This window comes from Elgaria multicarinata, chromosome 2 (genome assembly GCF_023053635.1).
Source record: "Elgaria multicarinata webbii isolate HBS135686 ecotype San Diego chromosome 2, rElgMul1.1.pri, whole genome shotgun sequence".
Taxonomy (NCBI): Eukaryota; Metazoa; Chordata; class Lepidosauria; order Squamata; family Anguidae; genus Elgaria; species Elgaria multicarinata.
Window position 1 is genome coordinate 44,029,829 of NC_086172.1, and position 14,014 is coordinate 44,043,842.

The 14,014-nt window shown below is 40.3% G+C and overlaps 1 protein-coding gene across 1 annotated transcript in view; it reads left to right on the forward strand.

Moving 5' to 3' along the window:
• LRP2 (LDL receptor related protein 2) overlaps positions 1–14,014 on the forward strand; it is a 173,790-nt gene that overhangs the window by 1,877 nt on the left and 157,899 nt on the right. The window contains exon 2 of the mRNA XM_063118309.1: positions 1,653–1,757. Within this exon, the coding sequence (XP_062974379.1) occupies positions 1,653–1,757 (105 nt within the window). The remainder of the gene's footprint in view (positions 1–1,652; positions 1,758–14,014) is intronic.

Sequence of the window (14,014 nt, forward strand, 5' to 3'; positions counted from 1 at the left end):
ATAGACTAGAGCTCATGTTGTCAGATTTTTGAACTGTTACCCTCAATTGTTATATGTATGTGTATATATGCATAAGGACACACAGAGTTTTTGGTTTTGGGGCTGTCTATATGCCCAATATACCCTGTGCTGGCTGCACAGTGGTGCTGCATCATTTATATGACACAGCCGCCAACTCGCACCCACCAAGGGCTTCCCCCCAAAAACTGCACACTTAAAAAGTTGCTGACATAACACGACTTCTTGCTTTACTCAGATGTCACCACCTTCTTTGCTCTGTCTGTGGTGACCTTGCTTCACATTGAGGCTGGGGGCATTCCAGGGGCAGATTGAGGGGACGTATGGGGAGGCCGGACGGGGGACAGGTTTGATCAGTTGAATGACTGCCGGTGCTGCCCGGAAAGCCTGTGCTCCCTCAGCCATGAAGATTTGCCACTGCTACCCCTCATGGGGTTGTGAAGGAATGAGTGGTAAAGCAACACTGTCAAGACAAACTCCTAGTTATGTTCTTTCCCCCACAGTGGGTTCAAAAAGCAATAAAATGCAATAGGTAGTGGTAGGTCTGTGATATTTCTAACCAGTGTGGAATAGTGGCTAAAGTGTCAGACGCAGAACAGGGAGACCTTGCTCAGCCGCAAAGTCCACTGGCTAACCTTGGGAAGTCACTTTCTTACTTCCTAATCCAGTGTGATTGTGAGAATAAAGTGGGAAAGGACTGTATATTCCAGTTTCAGCTCTTTGGAGGAGGGATGGGATAAAAATATAATGATATGATTCCCTCCTATTAATTTTTTTATTTCATTTCATTTCTACACCATCCAATAGCTGAAGCTCTCTGGGCAGTTCACAAAATTAAAACCACAAAGTATGGCATAAAATACAAAATATGGAAGCCTAAAACCACAGTATAAAAGTACAACCGCAATAAAATCTAGCAGCAATACAGAGATTAAAAGTGAGGTTGAATTTATAGTGAGGTCAAATGTATATCAGTTTGGAAACAAACTGGGGCCACCCAAAAATAAGGTACAGGTTCCTACGTGCAAAATATGCAGAAATCTATACATTGATAAATTAAACTTTTAAAAAAACCTTCCAAATGAGGTTGACAAGGACCTGTGAGCCTCCAGGAAGTACAGAATGTTGAGATGTCTGTGGAGAGAGAGTGAGAAAGGAAACTGAAGGTGGTGGGAGTACCCTGTTCAAGCCCTTAACAGCTGAGTTTTAGGGTGCAATGCTATGTATGTGTAGGCAGGAAAAAGTCCTACATACAAGTGGGGCATGCTGGGAATGGTAAGATTTTTTTTCATGGCTAAACATGCATAGGATTGTACCCTTATGGTAAATGTCCTAGAGGGGAGTTCAGAGTTGACAGGCGGTAAAGTCCCTGGACTAAAAAAGAATGTTTTGGGAGGAAGGAAAAGAAAAAGCACACTTTTTCTGTTTCCTACTCTCTGCTCCCCTCCTGTACCCCACTGTATAGGTACTAAAAATGCTCAGATTCAGGGCTGGCAGTCACTCACAAATCAGCCCTCTATCAGTAAAAGGCATCAGGACATGAGAAAGGGGGTAAAAAGATCCTTTTTCCTTTTCCCCTGTCCTGAAACTTTCCATCTTAACTTGCTCCCCGCAACTCTTGGCTCCTGTTTCAGGCTGGCTGTTGAAGGTCATGAAATACAGTGACATAGGGGCTGTCTACATGCGGGGAAAGACCCGCGGTGTCTGTGGATCTGCACCCCGTTGGTTAGACAACGCAGGTTCAGCTTCACAGCCAATGCGGGGCTTCCCTGCAATGCTGCAATATGAAAAAGTTGGGTATTTACCCTGACTTTTTCAAAGGGAGCAATGTCAACATGGCGTTTCTGCCAGATAATGTCACTCTGGGGTCAACCTGGGAGGGGTCTCCGGAACATGGATGGCTGCCCAGAAACCCTGCTCTCCCTCCTCAGCGTTGGCATTACTCAAGTTAACTTAACAACTGTGGTGGAATAGACAACAAAAATTCTGATTATATCACCTTGGACTAGACTAGAATTCTAGTTCATCAATTTTGTGCAGGAGTTTCCCTTTGAAGTCTTGTTGAAGCATGGTGTCTTTGAGATCTGCAGCAGAGTGTCCTACCTGAGAGATTGAAGTATTCTCTGACTGGGAGATCGATATTCTTAATGAAGCGATTTCTGATGCCCACTCATTCACTTGTGTAGAAACAGAGTGATTTGTCACATGTAGAGAGCAGAAAATCATTGAGGCAGATGCTAGCATATATCATATTGTGGGGATAAGTAAGTGAATGAGCCCCTACTGGTATGAATGAAGTTTAATAGTGTTGCTAGAATGCAGACAGACTTGACATCTTTTTTCCAGGGCATAGGTTCTGGGTTTGTGTCTTCGTTAGATAGTGCGTTGCTGTGAGTGACCAGCCACTTTAGATTAGGCCTGTGAGAGAGCAGGATGGTAGTTTTTGGCTGGGGCTTCTAGCTGATGCATAATGTTTTATAAATTTCTCTTTTGGGCTTGTCAAGGAGATAGTTGTACCATAGTGGCCAGAAAATAAATGTGCTGTGTGGTCTAGTCCAGACTCAGGTAGAGGATGGGGTGTACATTTTTGAAGTCCTGGTGGGATTTCTCAAGAACTTCCTTTCAATGGATTTGGATGATATATATCTATATCTATATATATCTATATCTATATATCTTAAAGGCCGTGTGAAAGAAGAGCTGGGGAAGCACTGTTTTAAGTCAACCATAAGTATGTTAGAATATTATGGAGTACCCATGAAAATGCTATTGACCTGAAGATGCAAGTGCTCCCTACTCTGAAATAATTTTGTGGGAGGACAAAGTAGCAAAGCATGGTGTTGAGATGTGCTGTGATATTATCAGGCATAATATTCCTGGCTTGTTGTCCATCTTTGAGCGGGATGTTAGTGTATACAGACTCTATATCCAAGGTTGCTGGGATAGTGGTCTCTAAGAGATGGGCAGTGTACTATCATTACCACAGGAAGTCTGCAATTAACTAGGGGTACTAGAAGAATATAGCCTGTGAATAGAGACCATATTGTGACAGTGGTAATGGCCCAAACAATGGGATATCCAGAATTGCTTGGTTTATATACTTTACGTAGTACATAGAAGATTCCTGGTTGAAGCCTGAATCAGTAGCTAATACTTCTCGTTTTAAACTATCTTCAGTTCCCGGTTATGTCCAAACTAGTATGTCTAATCTGTGTTTAGATTTTCATTGGAGAACAAGCCGAAATCTTAAACCATGGTTTGATCCTGACTTGTTCCTGAGAGCTTAAAACTGACAGTGGATGCTTCTAGAGAGGGGAGGGGGATGTACATGAGCCTAAAGCTCATTGCAACTCATTTGTGTAGCAGGAAACTATAGTTTTTTTTATTATGTCTAAATCAAGCCTTTGTGTTCCATCTATGAAAAATCTGTAGAGTAAAGGGCATACAGTAATACATGAGTCAAATAAATTTGTATGCAGGGTCTTCAACCTTTTTGGGTCAGTGGAATTTTGAGATGCTCTCACAAAATGGCTGTCATGACGGGCTTGCCCATTTATAAAATGGTTGCCATGGTGGGCATGACTAGTCACAAAAGGTAAGCTGGTGAGACTAAATTACCCCCAAACCTAAGTACAAGGCAGAGGTGATGTTTGAGCTTCAGGATACAAAACCATTCTTTTGAACTCAAAGACGGCCCTGGAGGGCAGCACTTTGCTTTGCAGGATGCAGTGTCCCAGTTAAAAAGTGATGAGTTACAAAAAATCTTATGATATAAAAATGTTCAGGAGGTGTAGGGAGCTTGATGGGCACCACATTGGGGGAAATCTGTAATGGAAATTTGAGTTTGATCAAGAAAGAAGGCTTTGAACCAAATGCTAAAAAGCATATAAAGAATATTTAATATACTGTCAAGTTTTGTGATGAAAGTTAAATGCAGATATTCATAAAACTCTGCTTCTATTGTGGCTGATTGACATTTTAGCTTTTGCTTTGTGCTAGAATGTATTTAGCCTGTGAATGTTATATTTCTGTTATTAATTAGATTTTTCTGTAATTCTTTAACTTTTTTTTAGAACATTGGTGGATGTTAATAATAGGAATATAAGTTTAGATCTGACTGGCATAAAATATGTATAGCAAAGTATTATAAATCTATTTTCCCTTCTTTTTTTATGAGTTTTGCAAAAGGAAGAAGAAAGATGGGTAAAGCAATCTGAAAGTCTTGTTATAGTTTGACAACAAATTACATTTTGGTTAACTAAAAAGTCATTATCAGTTATTGCTTTTTTGGAGGGGATAAACAGTACTTGGTTTTTGTACCTTCCTTAATAATTTACTCCTTTTTTTATGTCCCAGGCAGTGAAGTGTATCAGGAATTTGCCAAGTAATCACCTAAAGTGGAAAAAAGGACAAGAAGGCAAAATTTCAGTTAAATGTTGAAAGTGGTAACTAGATGACACCTGGTTAGACTTAAATTTCTCTTTACAAATGGTTAGAATTACGGTCAATTATTAAACTGCCGAACTGAAGACAAACAGGTATTGGGCATCTAAGGAGATTCAGGCTGCAATCCTAGACCCACTTACTTGGATGTAAGTTCCATCGAACTCAATGAAGTTTACTTCTTAGTAGACATGTATAGAATTGCACTGTTAAGCTAAGCTAGATGTGCAATCTATTCAACACTTTCAGATCCATGAAAGACAGCCCTTCTTTTATATGTTGAGCTTACTGGAAATTTGAGAAAGAAAATTCCATTTTAATCCAGATTTACCTTCCATGCATTTGACAGGAAATTAGAACAACAGTCATTTGAGTGGAGACGGTAAACTGTAATACCAGTAAATACTTTTTTCTCCTTCTTTCTGGACGTTTTGGGCTGCAATAGTATTTTTCTGAGGCTTTCCCCCATATTTTGCTTCTTGCTGGGTTAGATTTTTGACAGATCAAGGACTACTAACGCATAGTTTTCTTTTTGATAATGAAGAGCTAAACCTAAGAACGTATCAAGAGCCAGGCTGGATCAGACCAGCACATCTAGTCCAGCACTCTGTTCACACAGTGGCCAACGATCTGTTGACCAGGGAACCACAACCAGGACATGATGCAACAGCACCCTCCCACCCAGAGGCAGTATAAAAGTTTACTGCCTCTGATACTGGAGGTTGCACTTATCCATCAGGACTAGTAGCCCTTGCTGGCCTGCTGGCCTTTAGCTCAAGTTTTTTGGTGTTTTTTTTCTAAGTTAGTGCTTACTCCTGCAAAAATTCTACCAAATGTAGAGGACTGAGAAAAAACTTTCAGAATTTGACCGTCAATAATTTGCATTACTTTAGCAGACACAATCTTCATGTAAGTTTAACCGAAAGGAATCTTGTAATTTGGTCACTTAAAAAAACTAAGTTGTGAAATTTTTGAGCAGTTACCATTGCGAAACATAGTCTGATGATACATGATGAAGCTGGATGGGAGACCTTTCCTCACAGCCTTGAGTTCTATGAAGAAAGGCAGGATATAAACTTAACCAATAAAGTCTTTGGACACATGAACAGGAAAAAAAAATCCAGCAACAGAATTTTGTTGTATAATAAGCAACTCCTAGTTTTCAAGTTTTGACAAACATGATTAAAAACTGGTGGTGTTTCAGGCTATTTTGATTAAAGGTTTCAAAGAAAGGAGCATTTTTGGCAACATTAGAAGATTCTAAATAAATCATAGATCTTCGATGAATATTAGTAGACATTTTTATTAGACAACTTTTTTTTAGTTAGCATAAGTATCACAATGTATTGGGCAGTATCCAGTATTGTTGCTCCGCTTATGTAATTGCTATCGCGCTAGTGTAGCAACCTAGCATTACCACAATAGTATAAGCTGGCATAGTAGATTTCCCACAATAGCTTACACTAGCACTGTGGCAATTGCATAGGCAGAGCTGTGGTGTTGGATGCTGCCTGTTGTTTGTAAATATGTTACGTTCAGTTTGGTAATTCAATGATAAAACTATATACTGCTTTTAAACATGCTTCTCTTCCTTGTATGGAACAGTTACCCTGACCAGAGTTTTGCATATACCACCATGCACACATGGAATTCTTGAGCATGTGGGATACTGCCCATTAATTTTATGGAAAGTGCAGATCCATTGAAGTACGTGAAGTCTCAAGCAGATCTGGGATAAATTATTGCATCTCGTGTAAGTGGGATCTATTCGCCTGTAAGAAATTCTGGATTGGGCGATGGGTGAAAACATTGCTAGTTCTGATTTGCCTTGCCCAAATTGAAAAATACGCATTTCAGTAAAATGCACTAAATTTGTAAGATATGCCCAGAGAAGGAAATATACATTAATTAAATTATTTTGAAATATACTCTGAAGATGTTAAACTCAGGCCTCATCTACACCAAGTAGGATATTGCACTATGAAAGCGGTATATAAAAGGCAGGAGCCACACCAAGCAGGATATAGTGGTATGAAAGCAGTATGTGGTATGTGTCAATGGGTCCCAACAGTTGTCAGTGCACTTCAATACCGCTATAAAGCAGTAGTGTGGCTCCTGCCTCTTATATACCGCTTTCATACCACTTTCATAGTGCAATATCCTGCTTGGTGTAGATGAAGCCTCAGTTTCTGAAAGTTGCTACTGCTATACATCAGAAGCAGCTGCTAATGTTAGTTGCTTTGAAGTAATTGTAGGAAGCCAGTAGCTACTTTATCAAAGATGGCACTAGCAGTTAAGGATAACTTCACTTAGCTTTTGCATTGGATTTCTATACAGCAACCACATTTATAGCAGATAACCATAACTGACTCTGGTCTTTGGCACTCCATCATGAGACAACCTGAATTACCTCAACTTAGTGGGAAGCCCGCTCCAATATTTCTATGTCTGTGTCACCATCTAAATGTCTAGAATTTTAATAGACTGGTCCTACAATAAAGATTCTAAATGCCATGGAGGTTTTTACACATACTGCCAGTAGCATGTGAGACTATTTTTCTAAATGGAAGTGTATGACTTGGGTTTCTCTTGGGAGCAGAGAGAAGTCAGTATGGTAAGGATCATGTTAATATGCCCTGGGCAAGATTAGCCATCATGCCAAATACTATACAGGCAGAATGGGGTGATTTTTGTGGTATAATAACTGTAGCAAGTTTCACAGTTTCCTGTTTATGGCCAGCTTTCTGCCTGTGCTTCTTGTAATCATGGTCACTATTTCATGACAGAGGATGAAATATATTGCTTTTTAGGAGCATACACAGGCATATTCCTATCTAACTTCACCACCATGGAGAAAATAATATTCTCAACTGCATAGAACTTCAGGGACTGTCTGGAGGTGTTTCAATATGGTTGACTGCATCTGTCTGTCACCATTTTTGACACATGAACAAGAACATACTTATGGGTAAGGAATGTGGAGACTTGGGTACTTCTAGACAGAAAGCTTCATTTTCTACTTTGGATTGTGCCTTTGATTGTGCCTTTTCACTACTTTAGTTTAAATGTGTTCCTTTCAGTAAACCTGGCTTATCTTGAGGACATTATGAGCAAATAGTTTTATAAGCCTTGCCTTATTTTGTATCTGGTCACTCCAGTATAGCTCTTGCAGCTTTAACTGCTGTGATAAAGAGGGAATTTCACCAGGTGCTGCATACATACAAATGTCACTGGCTGAAATTCCCTTTGGAATACAACTGTTAAAGATACAGGAGCCCTGACCTCCTTTCCATATGGTCACCTTAGTAACCTCTTTGAAACTGCTATTTTTATCTGGAAGAAATACTTTATCCCCACCTTGTGCAATAATTATCAGTCTCCCTCTCCCCCAGCACCTGTTGCTTGCATTTTTAAAAATGTACATGTTAAAACATTGAGTACTCATTCAAAAATAAAGGCTGAAAAGGTCTATATTTCAAAGAATGTTTCCATGTGTAGAATATTTGGATAAATAGAATAATCAGTTCTGGATGTTCTGAGTCTACTCTTTGGGTGGGATGGGGAAAGATTACATTTATTGCATAATTGTTAAGATGAACATCTTTAGTACCCTGTTTCCCTGAAAATAAGACAGTGTCTTATATTAATTTTTGCTCCCAAAAATGCGCTAGGTCTTATTTTCAGGGGATGTCTTATTTTTCCATGAAGAAGAATACGGTACACATTTATTGTTGAACAAAAAAAAAGGTCTTATTTTCGGGGGATGCCTTATATTACAACGAGAGGCAAAACTGGAAGTAGGTCTTATTTTCGGGGGATGTCTTACTTTCGGGGAAACAAGGTAGCTTAGTAAAATCGATAGCTCAATAGTAGCCTGTACATGCCAATGCAAAAAGCACATGAAGAATTGGATAAGGCCACAGAACAACTGGAATAATAAAACAACCAGTATTCAGCTCTTAATTTTCTAGATGTGGGTTCTAGCTGAATAGAAGTTTTCTACTGCGTATTGATGAAGCTGCATGCATTTGTTGAAACACAGTCAGCTATTTTTTAATTCTATACTAATGATTGTTATCAGACTTGTACAATGTGTGGCCTGCCAGATGTAATGTGGCTTACCTACAATGTCTATTGATTGATGACTCAATAGACATTGTAGCTCAGTAAACTTCCTATTTTTACTGCCTGCTTAGAATTACAAAAACAAGGGCTTGTCAAGGACCTGGCAACTGGTGGATTACACTATGCTTGATGGGTTACACATTGTGCAGGCTTGAGCCCTCTCACTCAGTAATACAGAATCAAAAAACAGGTGAATGTATTTTGACAATCAAAATACATTCAGTTTCATCTGCATACAATAGCAGGAATACTCAGTTACGATTGCCAAATTGATATAACTAAATAGTGCTAATATTTTGATAAATATTGCAATCATTTTTACTGAGTTGATAACATTAGGTAAAAAGTTATGAATATAGAGTGCTGACAGCAGTATTTTCTAGGATGCATATCTGAATATGATTAACTGGTAGGTGCAAGTCAGAACCATATGTATTGCCCTGTGTAAATGTCTATTCATGAATAACATTTTTTTTACCTTTATGGAGTATAATAGTTTTTTTAAATGATCACACTTAGAAGTGAACTGCAAAGTTGTCTGAAATTAGTGGTAGTGCCTCTGGCATACTGAATGTGAATGGCTGAAGCTTTCTTAGTTATTCAGGTTTTGCCTTTGCCTTTCAAGTTAGAGTGCTTTTTAAATATATGTCTTGTTCCACAGTTAGAATTCACATTTGCTCCTGACAATGTGCAAATGCATCAAAGCACTAAAATTATTTTCATTGGGTTTTGTAGTGATTAATCTAGGTTTTGACAAATCTAGATTGGCTAGGTTCCAGGACATTTTACTTTGGATATCAGAGCCTTCATCTAGCCTTCTGAATGCAAGTACATTGCGATTTTGCAAGATAGAAAGGGTGGACACATTGATCATCTGTGATGCTGAAGATCACACTGTTCCTTTGAGAGGAATTGGCTGTTTTCTCAAGATCACCAAAGAGGATTAGATTGATTTCACCATAATTTGGACCATTTCACCAAAGTTTGCTTAATGCATATTATGCAACTCTCGATTTGCTTGAACTCACACAACAAAGACAAATAGGTGTTTCATAATAACAAGTTGACATAGAATAGCTAAGCTTTGGGGAAACTACATGTTTAACGGAGCTGTGATATCACTCTTAAAAAGGAAAAGCCGCTTTACCGGGAGGGGATTCATAGCAGAGAAGTCACATTTGAAGAAAGGTTTAAGCATCTCTCCCTTGTACTTTCTGCCAAAAATCCTCCTCCAAAGTTCTTGTCCTTTTTTAAAAAAAGGTAGCAAGTTGTGTATAATGTAGCTGCCCATAACGTCTAACTCCAGTTGAACTCTTGAGTCCAGAACACACTTACCAATAACCACTCACTTAGCCATCTGCGGTGAGCAAAATTTGGTCACTGCAGTTTTGTAAACTAGAAGAGAATTTCAAAGTGTTGGTATGTAATGAATGAGCAGAAGAGCATATTAAAGTTTTTGTGAGCTACCTTTTGTGAACTTTCTTGTAAGGTAGCTGGGGATGGAAAACCCCATAAGTATACATCAAGGTTTGGTTGGTTACATTGCATATGGTAACAGGAATATCTTGTTGATTTTCTACGTCTATTTTTAAATGCAAATATAACAGCTAACATTACAGATATTCACAAATTCATTATTCTAGAAAGCCAATAGCTTTTTCTATCATAGCAACATTGTTTTGAAACTAAATTCTGGACCATGCTTTCTCAAAGCCATATAAAATGAATCCTTTTTCCCCCTGATCAAGTATTTTGTGGGAAAAAAAATCTCTCAAAGAATTTTGGCAGTTTTGATATTTGATCTTGAGTGAACGGACATGAAGTTCTTTGAAGATTTATATTATGAACATTCAGGTTTAGGAAGGTTTTGTGGATTTGTCGCATGGTGAGGTGGCAAGTCCATGAGATTTTTCTGTGATTTGAGTAGTATTTAAAAATTGAATCCCACCTCAGTATTATTGAAAAACTGAACCCAATATGTCAGCATGGGCTTTATTTTTAAAAGCACACAGCTCATGTTGTGAATAAGCGTCTTTAATATACATTGATTCAATTTAGATAGAGATTAGTTGATCCAAAGTTTGGCTGTCTTGTTAAAAATTTCAGGTGATATCCAGTACAACTTGCCTGAACTCTGTTGTGCAACTGTTTTCAGCACATTGTGAAGTTGTAAACACAGTCTTCCAGAAACCTCCACTCCCAATTTAATTTTGCAGGAGTGCTAGAAAAAATGTTTGAGGTATATCCTTTTGTGAGGTAGACATATCCTGTGTTGAAACATGAGGCGTTTGTTGTGTGCTCACATCATTCCTTACAGTGGTTTATGGGTTCTTTAGACGACGTCATGACCCTCCAGTTTTGCTTCTGTTTGTAAACAGCACTTCTATTTAGTTTCTTAGAGAAGGGAAAATGTTGTATTTCTGATAGTGAAAGAAAGCGCTGTTTCGTTTTGTGCATTTGTACTATTTTGCTATACCACAGTGCCACCTATAGGTTATGTAGCAGAAAAGCAGGAAAGGAAATGCTCCTTGTGTAGTGTTCAAATCTCAATTCTGTGATGAAACCCAAGGTAGATACAGTGGATCTTGTGTAGAAAAGCCCAGAGAGCAGGGCAGGGACAAAATGAAATAGTCAGATGACAGTATTGTGCTAGGTAGGCAGCGGCGGCTCCAGATTTTTGTGGGCCCTTGACAAGGTTAATATGCCCCCTCCCTCAGTGACTCTACCTTATTGTATTGCTCGGCCCCATGGACTCTCCAGTATGGGGTTCCGCAGGGGTCGGTCTTGTCCCCCATGCTGTTTAACATGTACATGAAACCGTTGGGTGTGGTCATCCGGAGTTTTGGAGTGCGCTGTCATCAGTACGCTGACGACACGCAGCTCTACTGCTCCTTTTCATCCTCATCAGGTATGGCTGTGGATGTGCTGAACCGGTGCTTGGCTGCGACAATGGACTGGATGAGGGCTAATAAACTGAAGATCAATCCAGACAAGACTGAGATGCTGCTGTTGGGTGGTTCATCTGATCGGATGGGGGGTGTTCAACCAGTTCTGGATGGGGTTGCACTCCCCCTGAAGGAGCAGGTTCGTAGCTTGGGGGTTCTCCTAGAACCATCTTTGTCACTTGAGGCTCAGGTGGCCTCGGTGGCACGGAGTGCTTTCTACCAACTTCGGTTGGTGGCCCAGCTACGCCCCTATCTGGACAGGGATAACCTAGCTTCAGTTGTCTATACTTTGGTAACTTCCAAATTAGATTACTGCAATGCCCTCTACATGGGGCAGCCTTTGAAGACGGTCCGGAAGCTGCAACTTGTGCAAAATGCGGCGGCCAGATTGATAGCTGGAACAGGGAGGTTTGAGCATATAACACCGATTCTAGCCTGCTTGCATTGGCTGCCTATATGTTTCCAAGCCCAATTCAAGGTGCTGGTCTTAACCTATAAAGCCCTACATGGCTTGGGACCACAATACCTGATGGAACGCCTCTCCCGACATGAACCTACCCATACACTGCGCTCAACATCTAAGGTCCTCCTCCGAGTGCCTACTCCGAGGGAAGCTCGGAGGATGGCTACAAGAGAGAGGGCCTTCTCAGTGGTTGCCCCCCGACTGTGGAATGATCTTCCCGATGAGGCTCGCCTGGCGCCAACGTTGTTATCTTTTCGGTGCCAGGTCAAGATTTTTCTCTTCTCCCAGGCATTTTAACAGCATTTAACAACGTTAAGTTTGTTTTTAATGGACCCCAGAATTGTTGTTTTTAAATGGATACTGTTGTTTTTATACTGTTTTTATGTTTTTTTAATTTTTGTATACTTTTAATGTTTACTATTTTTAATTGTTGTCGGCTGTGGGGCGGTATATAAATGTAATTAATTAATTAATTAATTAAATAAATAAATTATCATTGTTACCAGCTGCTGCTGTTCTTCTTTCTCATCATTGCTGCCACTTGCTTACTTGACTGGATAAAAGCCAGCGAGCAAGTAGGCAATGACATATGCTCGTTCTCCTTTTCACCCCTTTGTTGTCTAGGCCAGAGTGAAAGGCAGATGAACAATCAGGTTGCAATGATGAAGAGGAGTAAGTCCAGGGTGCTGTTGTTTGTGGGCCCCTGCTGGGGGTGGGCCCTCAGCAGGTGCCCAATCATGCCTACCCTTGATGTCTGCCCTATAGGTAGATCAATGTTTCTCAAGGTTTCTAAAGTTGCCCCCCTGCCCGAATTTTCACTTAACTTGTGGGCTCCAACCTGACACCAACAAGACACCAACAATTTGCTTATATAGGTGACTGTATGGAGAGTCTCCTGCCCAGATGCTTCTGCATGGAGTTTTCTTATTCTGCATGCAAGAATCTGTGGACTGGAGTATATCCCAGCACTGGCATTAGAAGAACAGTACAGGATCTCTCTCTCTCTCTCTCTCTCTCTCTCTCTCTCTCTCTCTCTCTCTCTCTCACACACACACACACACACACACACACACACACAGAGATTGTTTTGTTAGAACAATCTTTAGCTTTTCCTTGCTACTTCCAAAATCAGGTTGGGATGGTGGGCATAGTCATTCCTACAGATCTTATGCAGAATAGGGAGAAGTCTCTGCCAGGGGACATTTGTGACTTAAGAGCATGTGTCCTCTTCTTTATGGGAAACAAATTCTAAGTTATCTGTTACAGATAGGCATCTGCAGAAGAAACACCTCCATCAGGCCCCATAAGGCTCACAAGCCTTAACGCCCCATCCTCCCTAAGGAGGCAGAAAGTGCAAGTGAAATTCTCATTCTCCCAAAGCAGATAAACCATGAGGATAGGATGGAGAATATGATATGCAGAGGTGACTGTGGGGTTGTGGGAAACTGATGACGAACAATTTAGGGCCACCTACTTCTCTTTTTGTGTTTAGAGCAGCCCTTCCTCAACTCCCATCATTGCAAGTCAGTATGTCTCATGGGCTGCTAGCTGCTAGCTCTGATTGCCAGAGGAGGGTATACATAGTTGGGATTGATACCAGTGACTAATTGGGATTGTTACCAGTGACCAATGATGTAGCATCTCTTGTTAAGGTAGGGTGACCATATGAAAAGGAGGACAGCACTCCTGCATCTTTAACAGTTGTATTGAAAAGAGAATTTCAGCAGGTGTCATTTGTATATATGGAGAACCTGGTGAAACTTCCTCTTCATCACAACAGTTAAAGCTGCAGGTGCCCTGCCCTCTTTTAAGTCTGGTCACTCTAGTATAGCTCCTACACTTTAACTGTTGTGATGAAGAGGGAATTTCACCAGGTTCTCCATATATACAAATGACACCTGCTGAAATTCCCTTTTCTATGCAACTGCCGTGTCCCTGTAAATAAGATGAGCCGTGCTGGATCATACCAAGGACCAAGCTCACACAGTGGCCAACCAGCTGCCTACGGGAAAGTCACAAG